Below are 13,849 nucleotides of genomic sequence, written 5' to 3' on the forward strand. Positions count from 1 at the left end.
GGGGGGGGGGCCGCGGCCGCGGGGAGCCGGTCCCTCGGCCGAGGGCTCCCCTCACCCCGCACTCGCCCGCACAGGGAGGCCTTGGGACGAGGGGCCGCCTCGCTCAGCCTGGGCGAGGGGAAGGCCACGCTGCAGCTGCAGGAGGAGGCCCAGTGCGCGGCCCTGGATCTCTTCAAGCTGCCCATCGCCGAGGCGAGGAGCCAGGTCCAGGCACTGGTGTTCGGCATGGCAGGGTGCATCGAGAGCCTGGAGAGACGCCTGGAAGGTCCGGGGAGGAGGCGGTGTTGGAAGAGGTTAAAGGCAGGAGGAGGGCAGGCAGCTCTCTGCCACCTTCACAGTGTCATCCTCCCCACCCAAAGGTGCCCCAAGTTACCCGCTCAGCCAGCAATGGGAGAAGGCTTGTGCCTCCCTGGCCTTGCCCCACATGGTTTCTCCTCGCTGGCCCCGGGTGAACTGGCCAGGAGGGCTGGGCAGCAGAGGTGCAGCTGCTTTTTTCCTGTTTGGGCTGGCCAGTTCCCCATAGCTGGCCAGTGTCTGCACTTGACCACCTTGGGCAGAAGAGGACCTGCATGGGACCAGAGAATGCAGTGTTGTGTTTCAGTGCAGAAACGCAGCCTTGTCCCTATGGCCAGCACCACAGTCATCTCTGTGTATGGGAATCGCGTTACAGAGGTCTCTATTTTAAGGGTCTAGGAAGATGCTGGGGCAGTGGCAGCCTGGGTGGGAGTGTTGGGAGGAGGAGGTGGCTCAGTTCGGCTGTGGAGGGGAGGGAGCTTGCTGGGGCAGCCTAGGGTGCTGCATGCTGCATTGGGGTATGTTGTCACAAGCTCTGGTTCGTCTCAGCAGTGGTGGAGACACTGGCATCTTCCTGCAGCCCTGAGAAGAACGCTGCCCAGAGTCGGCAGCCCTTCCTGCCAGGTGAGCAATTGCCAGGGGGTACTTCCCATGGTCCAGCTGCTTGTTTGCCTTCTCTTCCCTAGGAAGCTGCTGGTCCTGTGTCCATGTGCTCTCCAGGACACTGTGAGTCTCTTCAGCTGTGGCTGCTGTCAGCCAGCCCGCTGTTCTGGCGCCCTTCCCGACACAGAAGGGGCCAGGGCAATGGCTCTCAGGGTGTCTGAGATGCTCTGCGCTCAGGTCAAATGCTGGGCATTGCCAAGCAGGTTGCTTGCTAGCCTCCTGGAGGAGGTCAGGCCTGGCTGCTCTTCCAGACTGGGGGCCGTGGCAGGTCCATGGCTCCCTGCTCCTTTGGGAGAGGAGACCCTCGTGGGGGGCTTGGCCCTTCCTCACCCACCACAGAAGCTGGGCCAGCCTGGCTGGGCTGCTGGAGGCTCACCCCGGGTGTGGAGCGGCTTGCAGGGCTGCCAAAGCAACTGGCTGACCTTTTGCAATCCCCATCCTGCCTGTCCCTGGCCGAGGCAGGCCCCAGTCCCAGGAAGAATAGGGGTGCTGGCTCAGCTTTGCCAGCCAAGAGGAAGATCCCGGGAGAGTCTCTCATTAACCCTGGCTTCAAAAGGTAACTACTACTCCCCAGCCCAGTGCTGGGGATGGACTGCAGAGAGATCCAGTGTCCACTGTGTCTGCTGCGTAGCTGCATGGGAGCAGGGTGTGGGGCTTTGGGCTGTGATGCTCCTTCCATCTCCTTCTAGCAAGAAGGCACCATCTGGAGTGGACTTTGAGGACTCCTGACCTCTGCTGTCCCGTCCCCTGATGACAGTTCTACCGGAGCCTTGTCAACCACACATGTGGAGGAGGTTTCACTGCACCCTGGGCCTGCTGAGCCCCTTGCGCCCAGAGAGGTGGATGTGGCAAGCAGGACCCAGAGGGCTGGAGCCAGCACCTGGCAGGCCTGAGCGGGCAGCAGACCCTCAGCTGGTGCAGTGGCAGGGCCTTTGCGGGGGACAGATGGGGCAGGGATGACAGAAGTGGTGGCTTTTTTCTCTGCATCTCTTCCCTGCTGGCAGGGGCCACCTCTCTACCTCGCTTGCCATGAATTGGTGGGGTTTTTTTTAAGAATTTTTTATCGCTATGTAACAAAAAGATAGCCTGTGCTTAACTTATTGCCAGTAAAGATGGTTTTAGCCAGATGGTCTCTGGGGACTGGGGCAGTGCAGCTGTGTTGGTCCATTGTGCCTTCCCCTTGCTCGGGAACTCTGTGGCTAATTTCAGTTGAACCTGGAGGGTCAGGGGCTTAGAGGAGTTCTCTTTCCTGCCAGCTTTGTGCCAGGGGGCTGGCGGGTGAGTGGTTGGAGCCTCCCCAGCTCCCTGGAGAGCTGGGAGAATGGGCCCAGTCCTTAACAGGCACTGGGAGAGGATGGGGAAGCCAGTGCGAAGTCCTGTGAGGGAGGAGAGCTGCTGGGGCTGGTCACTCCAGGCTCACACTTGTCTCTCTTGCAAAGCTTTTATTGATTTCAGGGAGCTCTGATACATGGCTTGGACTTGCCCTGCTTCACCCCCATCCCTCTCCCAAATCTGGTCCTGAGAGCTTCCTAAGGGTGGGTTGTGGAGGGGTGGTGGCTTCCACTCCCCTCACCCAGGGCGATGGGAGCTGGGCCGTGTCTACCCCTTGTGCCAGCCCCCTGGCTCTGTTCCCAGGGCTCTGCAGATTCCCCTCACTGGTGCAGCGCCTCGGGGGCATCCTGTGGTGCCTGCTACCCTGGCATAGCCCTGCCTGGGGTCACTCACCTGGTGGGGGGCACAGTGTGCCTCTGAGGTAGGCTGCCGGGATGCCCATTGCAGTGCACTGCCCTCTGTGTGCCCTGCAGCCCTCTGTTCTGGGCAGCTTTTCCTCCCCAGTGCCTGCCCTTGCCCTCAGCTTTGCCCACCTTTGGTACAAATGGTGCCCGTGGCTGTGGCCCCCTTGCATCCATTTGGATGCTTGGAGGACTGCAGGGCATGTTGAGGGGGTCCTGCCCAGGCAGGAAGGGTGGCACAAGAGGTGAGAAAGTGTTTGTGGGCTCAGTGTGATGCAGATTGCTGCTGGCACCACAGGCAGGGGTGCCAGCTGGGGGAATTTGGGTGCCAGGGGCCGAGCGCATGCTCTCTGCCCTCCTGAGTGTGTGCAGGCAGGACTCTGGTGGTTGTGGCAGGACCGGGGCGGGCACTGGCCTGCTGCCCGACCCTGGCCCTGCACCCACCTGGGCATTTGCCCAGCTCACTGCGGCAACCGGACTACAGAGCGATAGGCTTGTATGATCTCCTCGCTGTTGGGGCAGGTGTATTTGAACTCCTTGGTTTCGCTGGCACTGTTGAGGTACCGCCACACACCCTGCAGGTCCTTGGGGATCCCGAAGCGGCGGTAATGCTGGCACACAACCTGTGGGCAGAAACAGGGTGAGCCCTTGCCCAGCCCCGTGTGCCTGTGGTGTGCCAAGGTGGGCCCCGCAGCCAGGCAGTAGCATTCATGGGCAGGAACCAGCCAGGAAGGGTGGTAGAGGGCCAGGGGACATGCCTGGCACTGCACAAGATGAGCGGTGGCACCCAGCAGCAGATGAGGAGGGGAGTGACATCTGTGGGAAGGCACCATGCTAGGCCGGGGGCCTGGGGAGGGGGGAGCCAGGTGGCACCAGGGTGATAAAGGGGTTGGCAAAAGGAGCGGGGGGTTGCTGCAGTCACCCAGGGGAAGGTGGGAGCATGGGGCTAGTGGCATCGAGAAACCAGGGCAAGGGGAAGGGCATGGCACTGGGATGCCCCTGCTCACCTGAACGATGTTGAGCTTGGGCAGTAGGTTGCAGTCAGCTAACGTGAGCTGGTCCCCGTCGAGGAAGTGGCGCCGGGAGGCCCGGAGGTGTGGGTCGTGGACCAGCTCATACTCCAGCGGGGCACTCAGGTACTTGTCAAGCTTCAGGAGGGCCCGCAGCAGGCTCCGCTGCAGTGCTGCGGGGAGGGCAGCAGTGCCTCTGGGTCAGGGCACGGCCCCACAGTTCTGCTGTGGCCTTCTGCCAGCCCATCCCTGTGCCCAGGCAGTGCCTGCCCACGCTCTCCCTGCCTTGCCCAGGCTGGTACCTGCCCTGGCCCTCCGAAGGGAGCCCTGGCAGGGCCATGGTGAGCTGTGTGGGGAGGCACAGTGCCTGGAGGGACCCAGATGTGGCCTGGGGCAGGGGAGGGCTGGGAAGGCTCAGGGTGACCTGACCTGGCTTTGGGATGATGACACCTGAGATGTTGCATGGGGTGTCTATCCCCCCCACTCCCCTGGGCCACTTCCTCACCCTCATCCTGGGCAGGCACTGGGTTCTTGATGAAGGTGGAGAACTTGTGGAAGATGTCATTCCCGGCCAGGCTCGACTCCCTGTACTGCGGGACCAGCCTGGGGAACCTGCAGGGACATGGGTACAGCTCAGGAAGGAAGCAGGGGCTGGCCCCACACCCCGTCACCTTACCCTGTCCTGCCCCTCTTTGGCCCCTTGCCCTCTCTCAGGGCAGTGCCAGCTACTGACATGGGGGGGGGCAGCTTGTCCTCCAGGAAGTCCTCAATGGTGACAGTGTCAGTCTTGGGCTCGTTGTTGTAGAGCAAAACAGGCAGCTGGGCACCCGGTGCGAAGTCCTTCAGCACATCCAGCGCCCTGTGGGAGATGGGGATGGATGCTGATGTCAGGCAGTGCCCAGGGCTCTGCAGGGGACTGCACGTGTGTGTGTTGTGGGCAAAGGGATGAGGTGGTACCCCCAGGCTACTTCTGCCTCAGTGTGTGCCCATGGCAGCTCTGCCCAGGAAAATGCCCACCAACATCCCTCAGGCAGCAGTGGGCAGCTGGGCCAGTACAACAGGCTCTGTGCATCCCACTGTACCCACCCTTCCCGCCCCTGTCTAACGTGTTGGGGACCCACTACCCCCCATCAGAGTGCCTTCCTTGGGAGGGAGGCACCACTCACCTCTTCACATCCACGGTGGTGAGGGTGAAGGGCACCCCTTTGAGCAGCAGCACCATGAAGAGCCGCTGGCAGAAGGGGCAGTGGCCCACGCTCTCCCCATCTTCGCTTGCCTGCAGGCAGAGAGGGAGAGCTCAGCTACCCCTTCGCCCCAGCATGGCCACAGCGGGGGCAGCACTGGCCGGGCACCCCTGGTGGCGGCATGGTGCATTTCACCTCTCCCTGGCCAAGCCTGGGCTGGCCACGGGCCGGTGAGAAGTGTGGGTGGCCTGTAGCACCCGCTATACGGGGCAGGGTGCCAGTCCCTGGCCCCCACCTGCTCCCAGGGCCTCTGTGCCCCAGCCCAGCAGCCTGCGTGGCACAGCAGGCACTGGCCATGGCACCCCAGGGGGCCCCAGGCTGCCCCAGCCCTGCAGTGCTGAGGAGGACGGGGCTTGTAGGCAGCGGTGGCACCACTGTGGTGGTTGTGGCAGGGGACAGCCCAGCGTGGCATGGACTGTGCCAGTGGAAGGCGGTGGCGATGCTGGTGGCCCTGTCACCCCCAGGCAAGATCCCAGGCAGGCCCTCTCCTGCCCTGCACAGCCGGACAAACTGCCCCTGCCAGGCGGTGCCTGGGAAGGGTCCGGCAGATGCAGGCAGGCAGATGCTGCCAGTGGCTGGGCTGCTAGGCAGGGGGCCCTGGTTTGGGGAGGCACACCGGGTTGAGCACCCACAGCACCCCCATGCCTGTGGGGCAGGCAGCAGCATGCTGTGCCCTGGAGGAGAGCCCCGAGCTGCCCACTGCCTGCCCAGGGCCCCTCATCTGTGCACCGTGCTGGGCAGGGGCAACTGGGCCACCCCAGCCCGGCAATGCTGGAGTGGCACCTAGAGGTGCCCACCGGCCTGGGCACCTCAGGCCCCCATGACCCCCCTCACCTTGACGAAGAGCTGGATTTGGGGTTTCTCGGCCATGCTGTGTGGCGGCTGCTGGCGGAGTGGTGGCTGTGGTGTGAGTGCCGGTGCTGGAGCTGCGGCCCCTCCCAGCCCACATTCCTCCCTGGGGTGCACCCGCTCCCACCCACGCCTGGCCCCATGGCACAGACGGGGACGCCCTGCCGTGGGGCCACCACTGCTACTGCCAGCCTCGGTGGCTGGCAGCATTGCCAGCTGTGACAGCTCCTGCCTGTGCTGCCTGCACCCTGAGGGGGCTTCGTGTCCCCAGCCAGCCCCACCACCCACCCTGGAAGATGCCAAGTGCTGGGTACAGGCCTGTGTTGTGCCCAGCTCCCTTTGCCCATGCAGGCTTCTGCACCCCCACCCTGTGGCACCCTGGTGAACCCCTTCCTCAGCCCTTGACCAGCCTGGTCCCTTCCTCCCCAGGCACCAGCCCTGGCACTCCTGCCTACCAGCAACCATGCAGCCTCGCTGGCTCCAGTTATTATTTTTTATTTAAAACGATCATTATTTTCACATTTCATCTTTTTTTTTTGTTTCTTTTGCTAGCAATGTACAGGCTCCTCCAAGGTGTCCCCACCCCTTGGGGTGCCCCATGCCAGGGGCTGTGCATGGCACCAGCGCTGTGCCCGCAGCTGGTGGCCAAGGACGTGCAGAGAGAGGTGAGGCGGGAAGCGGGGCCAAACTCAACAAAGCAAATAGTGTTAAGGCAGCGGCCACCCCTGCCCTGGGGCGATGCCCTCCCACTCCCACCTTGCTGCCACCCTCGGGGTGCCCCCAGCAGGGTTTGTGCCTTGACAGCCCCAAGCCCAGGGCAGGTAGGCCACTGTGGCCACCTAGGCTGTGTGGGCACACTGCACTGGGGGCACAAAAGCATATCCATAGACCATCGGAAGCCATGGGACACAAGGATGGTGGCATGGCAGCGGGTAGGGGAAGCTCTGCAGATGGGAGGGCTGGGGGGAGAGGAGCTATGTGCCCGGGGTGCCGGTGCCCTCCCAGAGGCCAGGGCAGCTGAGCAGGTGCAGGGTGAGGACAAAGCCCTGGCCAGGGCACAGTGCAGGTCACCATGCCCACCCTGGGGTGCACCAAGGGTGCCACCATCCCCTCTCTCCCTGGTGGCAAAGGGCTAACCCCGAGCTGGCTTGTCCCCCAGCGCCCACCTGGGAAGGCAGAGCATGCCCAGCAAGGGAGCAGGGGGCAGCCAGGTGGAGGCTGCCCACCTGTGCCATCCATCCCACCTGAGGACCAGCCAGTTTCAAGTATGCCCCCCCCAATTTTTCCCCTATTGAAAATACTGTATATTGTATCACAATCTATAGCAGGTGGCATACAGGACTGGCGAGACCAGGGGCCATGGGGACAGTGGAGGTTCAGCTGCCACCTGGGACTGTCCCTGCTCCTGTGCCCTCGAGTGGGGCCAAGGCTGGTCCCAATCCACCTCCCCATGCACTGTGCTGCCCCGTGGCAGTGAGTTGGGGTGCCTAGTGCCGCCTGCTTGCCAACAGGCAGGATCTAGCCCAGGGCCTCTAGCCAAGCCTATGCCAGGGAGGCAGAAGGGGCAGTGGGGACACACATGGGCAGCCTGGCCCTGGGCGCTCCCTGGCAAGGAGGGAGGACTGTGCACAGCCACCCCAGGGTGCTGCGAAAGCCTGGGGCACCCACAGAGTGGGTGATCAGAGTCGGCGTCACAGGCCCTGCAGTCACGCTGCCTCTGGGCACGGCCCCCCATGGTGGCAATGTGGCAGGACCCTCTGCAGAAAGGAGGGGCACTGCTGGCTGAGGGGGTGCCTGCTGCCAGCTCTGGTGACACTGCCAGCCCCTGGTGACATTGCTGGTCCTGGTGACACTACCAGCACTAGTGATGCTGCTGGTCCCGTTGCCACAGTCCATCCTGCCCTCCCCACCACGCCGGGCACCGCTGCCAGGTTACACTGGTGCCCAGCTGGGATGTCTTGTCCTCATACCTCAAGGCCACCCCACTGCTAGCTTCAAAAGCCATCCTGGGGTGCAGGAACCCCTTGTCCAGTACCACCAGTCACCCAACAATAACAGCTCCTGTGTAGGTCCGGACGCTGAGCAGTGAGTGCTAGGGCAAGGGGGAAAAGCAGGGGGACACAGCAGAAAGGTGGCACAGCTGCAGTGATGCCCTATGGGGGGGGAAACGGCTGGTGAGGGCAGGCGGGAGGCAGGGTGAGGGGCTCTGGGAGGAGGGATGTGGTTGCAGGCAGAGGGGAGAAACAGCTGGTGCCAGCATGTGAAATACCCTGTGAAATAGTCCTCTGCCCCAGCGCGTGTCCTTCTACAGTGGCGCCGCTGCCCAGTGCCAAGTGCCCAGCGTGGCAGGGCCGGGGTAGCCGGACCTCCCATCTGGCAACAGCGTGGGCACGCAGGACACACCAGAGGGGCGCAGGGCCCCATCTCGGGCAGACTGGAGGTCATCGGTGACAGAAACCAATTGTGGATGAAGCACCAGAGCTCCTGCCCTCACAGTGCCAGACCCCTGAGCCCCCCACAGTGACAGGGGCAAGCGCCAAGCCAGGGGTATGGGAACAAGGCAAAAGCAGCCATCCTTCCTCCCACCCTCCCAGCGCCAGGGCTGGGGTGGTGCCAGTGCCCGGGGAGGAGGAAGAGGGTCCCCACAGCCAGGGGTCCCCAGGGCAGGCAGAACATGGGTGTCCAACCAAAGGCACCACTCACAGGCCTCATCCCCACCACAAAGCGTGCAGGGCCGGCGACACTGGCACCAAGCCACATCCTTCTCTTCACAGTCTCTGTCTGTTGGCACGTGCTGGCTGGACAAGCCAGCCCAGTGGTCCCCAGTACCACGCAGCAGCACTGCCCCGGAGCTGAAGGGGACAAAGGCCATTCGGCAGGCCCATGAGCCACTGCTCATGGGAACCGTCCAGGCTGGTGCTGCACCCATCGTGTCCTCCCTGGCATGCGCCTCCAGCTGCGGCAGCTCCGCTCGATGGGGCGAAGGGAGAGGAGAGGCCAAAAGGGTTTGGTGGCTTCACAGCCAGGCGACGTAGCTGCCCACAGGGTCTCAGCACAGCGTGTCCGTGTTGAATGAGAGCTGAGCCTGCGGGCAGAGACGGGCAGGATTCAGGGGCTGGGCAGGGGCTGCCCGCTCTGCCCAGCACACCCAGTGCTGCTGGGGCCAGGATCCAGCCTGGGGTGGAGAGCAGCCTTCCCCAGAGAGCCCCCTCTGGTCCCTCCCTGGTCCCACCGTGTCCCCTTCCCTGGATGAGAGCCAGTGCCATGGCACCCAGCCCTGGTGCCCCATGGCAGGGACAGAGCTGGGACCAGGGATACCCAGATCCAGGGACAACGTCTCACCCTCTCCTCCTCAAAGCTGATGAGGCCTTCGTCATCGGTCTCCAGGTCCTCCTGCTCCTCCACCACAAGGGCTCGCAGCTCTGTGGGGGCAGCCCGGGGACGCAGGAGGCTCAGCATTCGCTCCAGGGGCGACTGCAGGGCACAGCTGGGGCTGGTCTCCTGCTGCTCCAGGTTGTCACTTTGCTTCTTGGCAAAATTCACAAACACCTGTGGCGAAAGGGGCAGGAGGCTGCAAGGAACCCCCACAAGCACCTTCACCCCCTGGCCACCCTTCGCCTGCCATCTGTGCCACTGGAGAAAGGCCCCAGCACATCCCACCAGGCTGTGGCCGCCACTGAGCCCCCCACCTAGCTCCAACTGTGTCCCAAAGGCGGTTTCTGCCAGGTGCTTCGTCACAGCCACCCCTCTGGGTATGGCCACCCTCCTTGGGGACAACCACCCAGCCACCCATGCTGTTCCCAGTCTCACGTTGTCCAGCGTGGTCTGGCTGACGGAGTAGTCTTCGATGCCCAGCACATCCACCACCTGCTCCATCTTGCTGAAGACCTGTGCCAGCGAGATCTGGTCTGACTTCAGCTGGTACTGAGCCTTCGTGTGGTGCCGCTCCTGCAGGGGACATGGAGGTGACACCCAAGCCCTCACTCCCTGACCCCCTCCCGTCACCCTGAAGGGCGTCCCACAGAGCTGTCCCTTGGGGGATGAAGGCTGCTTGCACCCCGAGGCCGGGGATGGCAGGGGATGCCACCAGCACCGCTGGGAGCTCACCTTAAGGACAGCCTCGGGGAAGTTGCGGTTGAAGAACCTGACCACCTCCTTGACATTGAGGCTGGATTTGGTGCGCACCGTGATCATGTAGCCATCGCCAAACCTGTGTGGGGACAAAGGAACCCATGAGGACCTGCCCCCCCCGACCTGCACCTCTGCAGGGAAGGACTGACCCCATGGAATGGGACGATGTTCTCTGGCAGCTGCTGCACCCACCCTAGTGAGCCCGTCCCTGCCCACCCTCCAAAGCAGCATCCACACTAAGAGCTGAGATCTTGCTGTGGGTGCCATGCCATCACCCTGCCATGGGGGTCCAGCTCCCTCCCACCCTGCAGCGTACATGGGGTGCTGGATCCCCACTGGGCTCTTACCGGTTCTTCAGGTGCTGGATGCTGCCAAGACACTTGAGCCGCCCATTCACCATGATGGCCAGGCGGGTGCAGAGTGCCTCGCACTCCTCCATGCTGGGGACACAGGGCAGGCTTCAGCAGGGAGGCAAGGGGGGACAGTGCCATGGCCCTACCACCAGGGATGTGAGAAGGCAACAGAGGGTGTCCTGGGTTCCCTCTGCTCTCCATGTCCCTGCTGAATGCCATCCTCTGGGGACCAAAGAGCCCCCTCCCACCCACGCAGCACCCCACATGACCAGAGGCATCACACGTGCAGCCAGAAGTCTGCCCCGGACCTGTGGGACGTGAGCACCACGGAGCGACCCGTTTTGATGACATCCAGGATGAGGTTCCAGAGGAAGCGCCGTGCCTTGGGGTCCATCCCTGTAGTGGGCTCATCCTGCAGGACAGACAGCACCCTCAGACACGTCAGCCCCCGGGGGGACCCTGCCACCCCTTTCTCACCATTCCACACCCCAGGACACTGGTGGCAGAGCCAGGTACAGTCAGCTCCCAGCCAGGGTCATTTCTCTACCCTAGCCCAGTGCCAGCCCCAGGGACACGGTGGGTGGTAGGAGGACCCCATGGGCAGGGTGCTGGAGCCCAGGGCACACCAGGAAGATGAAGGCTGGGTATCCGATCAGTGCGATGGCTGTGGACAGCTTCCTCTTGTTGCCTCCGCTGTAGGTGCTGGCAGGCTTGTCGGCGTACTTGGTCAGCTCCAGCTTCTTCAGTGCCCACTTGACCACCTGCAAGGCATGGGGGGCTGCTGTCACCAGCCCCCAGGCCATGGGACTGGCAGAGGTGGCAGTGGGCAACTAGTTGGGCTCTGCGGTATGGGCTGGCTGCCAAGGGGACCACAAGCAATGTGGCAGTAAGGGGAGCCCCACAGCAGTCCCTGGCATGGCCATGAGGGTCAGTGGGGGCCTGTGAGCACATGTGCCCCATCCGAACACCCCATGTGGGCACACCACTGGGGTGGCACTGCTATGAGGACAGCGGCACTGGCTCAGTCCTCACTGCTGCTCAATGATATGCCATTCCCGAGGCACAGTGTCAGCCTTTGGATGCTGGCAATCACCTGCCCGCAGCCCTACCCGCTCCTCGTCCTTCCAGGGGATGCCACGCAGGCGGGTGTAGAGCTCCAGGTGCTCCTGGGCCGTCAGCTCATCAAAGAGTGCGTCAAACTGGGGGCAGTAGCCCAAGCTTTGCTGGACCTGCAGGAGCTCCTTCAGGATGCTGCAGGAGAGGATGGAGGCGCGGTGGGGAGAAGGAATTGCTTTTCAGGACCACCCCGTTGCTCAGCCCCCTTTCACACACCTTTATACTGGAGCATTTTACCAGGTAATGCACAAGGGCAGCCTTGGCTAACAGCTGGTGTCACTTGCCAGCCCCCAGATGATGGTCAGCCCACCAGGACACAGGGCTGCAGAGTCCCATGGAGCCACATGGGCAGACTCACCCTGCTTCATGCTGAAAGACCCCCAAGTAGAGTCCGTCCCACCCCCAGGACAGCAGGCAGTCCCCACCTTCCACCCAGCCTGTGCCCCCCAACCTGTGCCCGTTAATGAAGGCCTCTCCACCCGTGGTGCTCTCGTCCCCTGTCAGCATCTTGAAGGTGGTCGTCTTGCCCGCACCATTGACGCCCAGCAGCCCGAAGCACTCCCCGGGCCGCACACCCACGCACAGCCGGTCCACGGCCAGGATGCGCCCGATCTTGCGGGACTTGTACACCTGGTGGGGCAGGGGATGGGGGCTCAGCCTGCTGGAATGTGCCTGGACCCCAGCCCCAACCTACGTCCCTCGGCTGGCATGGCTCTGAGGTGTCTCCTTGCAGCCCCGGCACAACCCCCAACTGCTGCCATCCTGCTGCTGCACCTTGGTGAGGTTTTCAATCTTCAGCATGTCATTGTCAGCGTCGCCGCGCAAGACACGGTGCCGCTCGTTGGCCACATCGATGTCATCTTCGATGGGTTTGGTGGACACAGGCAGTCGCCTGCCAGAGGGAGCACAGGACAGGGTGAGGATGCAGGCACAGGAGTCGCCTGCCCACATCCCTGCCAGGGATGGGCAGCTCCGCAGCTCGCACCCACCAGAGGGGCGGCCCCCACAGCCAATGCCCCCTAGCCTGTCCCACGCTCCCCAGCTGCACTCACTGGGGCTTCCGGAAGAAGTTGTACTGGCACATGATGGTGATGAAGAAGCCAACAAAACCTTCAATTGTCATAGCAACGAGCCCCCGCGTCACGATGTCCCATTCAAAAGGCGATTTCATTTTATCAAACTGCCCTGAGTGGGGGGAAGAGGAGAGAGCAGCTGGGGACCTTCCCATGGGGACAACCCGGTCGTACGTCTTGAGCTGGCCTGTGACAATGACACTCTCCTGCTCCCCTGCTGCAGCTGCCTGGGCTGGTTGGTGCTGCTGGCACCAGGGCTGGTCACAACAAGGCTTTACATTCACAGTGCGTCTGCTATTGAAGTCATCTTACAACTTTTCAACTTCAATAGGATGAATCAACCCAACTGAGAGTGGGTATTGGATGGACTTCTCAGATACTGTCCCAAAATTGCCCCTCATGATGCCAGCAGCACCTGGGTTACATATGGAAGCTGCTTTTGAGAAGCAGAGAGCAGCAAGAGCTTTTTGAGGCCAAACTGAAGCTGCGAGCAGCAAAAAAGCCCATTTTGGCTGGGAAGCGCAGCCCTGCAAGCAAGAGACCATGTCTGGAAGGAAAGAACCCTTGCAGTCCTCATCGCTCATATCACAGCATGGCCCCCCCATGGCCCACCACAGCTCCACCATGGCTCCACCACAGCCCCACCACAGCTCCACCATGGCCTACCACAGCCCCGTCATGGCTCCGCCATGGCCCCACTACAGGCAGTGGACAACAGCAGCAGAAACACACAACTCTGCCAGGGCTCGCAATCTCCTCTCCCTGTAGGGCTGCTATTTGGGATGGCCCAAGGAACCATTTTCAGCGTCACCAGCACCACACCATGGATGACCCTCAAATGTGTCTCTTCCCGCACCCCAGTCTAGTTCATCTCCCCTGGCTTTTTGCTCCAGGTTGCTCTGGCTCTTGGGAAGCCACACAGGGCAGGCAGAGGGGATGTGCCAGCACCATGGTCCCCCCCAAGCCTCACATGCCCTGGAGCAAGGGAGGGAGGGAACGAGAGGCCATACCGATCTTGGCATAGTATTCGTTGATGTACTCATTGTAGGCCATCTCCATCAAGCCGTGGCCCAGGTTGTAGTTAGGGAATACAAGGAAGCAGCTCTTCAGGTAGCTATTCACCACCTTCAGATCCTGTGGGGATGGGCAGAGAGGACACAACCATCAGAAATACCCCTGAGGACTGTGAATGCATGGTAGGATCAGTCTGGTCTCATAGCTGGCCCTGCTGGGAGCAGGATTTTGGAGCAGAGACCTCTTGAGGTCCCTCCCAACCTGAGCTGTCCCACCACCCAGTAGCAGCTTCTCCCTTCCTGGTGGACCCAGACAGAGCTGTGAATCCCATACCTTGTCGTGCTCAAAGAGCTGCAGGAGGAATGCGGC

The 13,849-nt window shown here is 62.5% G+C and overlaps 2 protein-coding genes across 2 annotated transcripts in view; both read right to left on the reverse strand.

Moving 5' to 3' along the window:
- Positions 1-3,151: 3,151 nt before the first annotated feature.
- On the reverse strand, positions 3,152-5,814 carry CLIC3 (chloride intracellular channel 3). The gene is made up of 6 exons (XM_009890296.1): positions 5,779-5,814; positions 4,867-4,976; positions 4,434-4,559; positions 4,206-4,312; positions 3,698-3,873; positions 3,152-3,313 (listed from the first exon to the last, which is right to left on the reverse strand). The coding sequence occupies exons 1-6, from the start codon at positions 5,812-5,814 to the stop codon at positions 3,152-3,154; spliced, it is 717 nt and encodes a 238-aa protein (XP_009888598.1).
- Positions 5,815-8,842: 3,028 nt separating this feature from the next.
- ABCA2 (ATP-binding cassette, sub-family A (ABC1), member 2) overlaps positions 8,843-13,849 on the reverse strand; it is a 28,961-nt gene continuing 23,954 nt past the window's right edge. Inside the window, 13 exon segments of the mRNA XM_009890297.1 lie at positions 8,843-8,878; positions 9,136-9,342; positions 9,604-9,741; positions 9,901-10,003; positions 10,272-10,364; positions 10,586-10,689; positions 10,904-11,038; positions 11,387-11,528; positions 11,845-12,023; positions 12,168-12,285; positions 12,446-12,578; positions 13,477-13,600; positions 13,814-13,845. Of these exon segments, the coding sequence (XP_009888599.1) occupies positions 8,843-8,878; positions 9,136-9,342; positions 9,604-9,741; positions 9,901-10,003; positions 10,272-10,364; positions 10,586-10,689; positions 10,904-11,038; positions 11,387-11,528; positions 11,845-12,023; positions 12,168-12,285; positions 12,446-12,578; positions 13,477-13,600; positions 13,814-13,845 (1,544 nt within the window).

Source organism: Charadrius vociferus, unplaced genomic scaffold (genome assembly GCF_000708025.1).
Source record: "Charadrius vociferus isolate BGI_N301 unplaced genomic scaffold, ASM70802v2 scaffold398, whole genome shotgun sequence".
Classification (NCBI taxonomy): domain Eukaryota; kingdom Metazoa; phylum Chordata; class Aves; order Charadriiformes; family Charadriidae; genus Charadrius; species Charadrius vociferus.

Bases quoted from the DNA above. Each gene is read 5' to 3' on its own strand.
- CLIC3 (XM_009890296.1), bottom strand. From the start codon at position 5,814: ATGGCCGAGAAACCCCAAATCCAGCTCTTCGTCAAG. The intron at 4,977-5,778 runs GTGAGGGGGGTC...CTCTGCCTGCAG, and splicing joins AAATCCAGCTCTTCGTCAAG to GCAAGCGAAGATGGGGAGAG. The intron at 4,313-4,433 runs GTCAGTAGCTGG...ATGTCCCTGCAG, and splicing joins GACAAGCTGCCCCCCCCCAT to GTTCCCCAGGCTGGTCCCGC.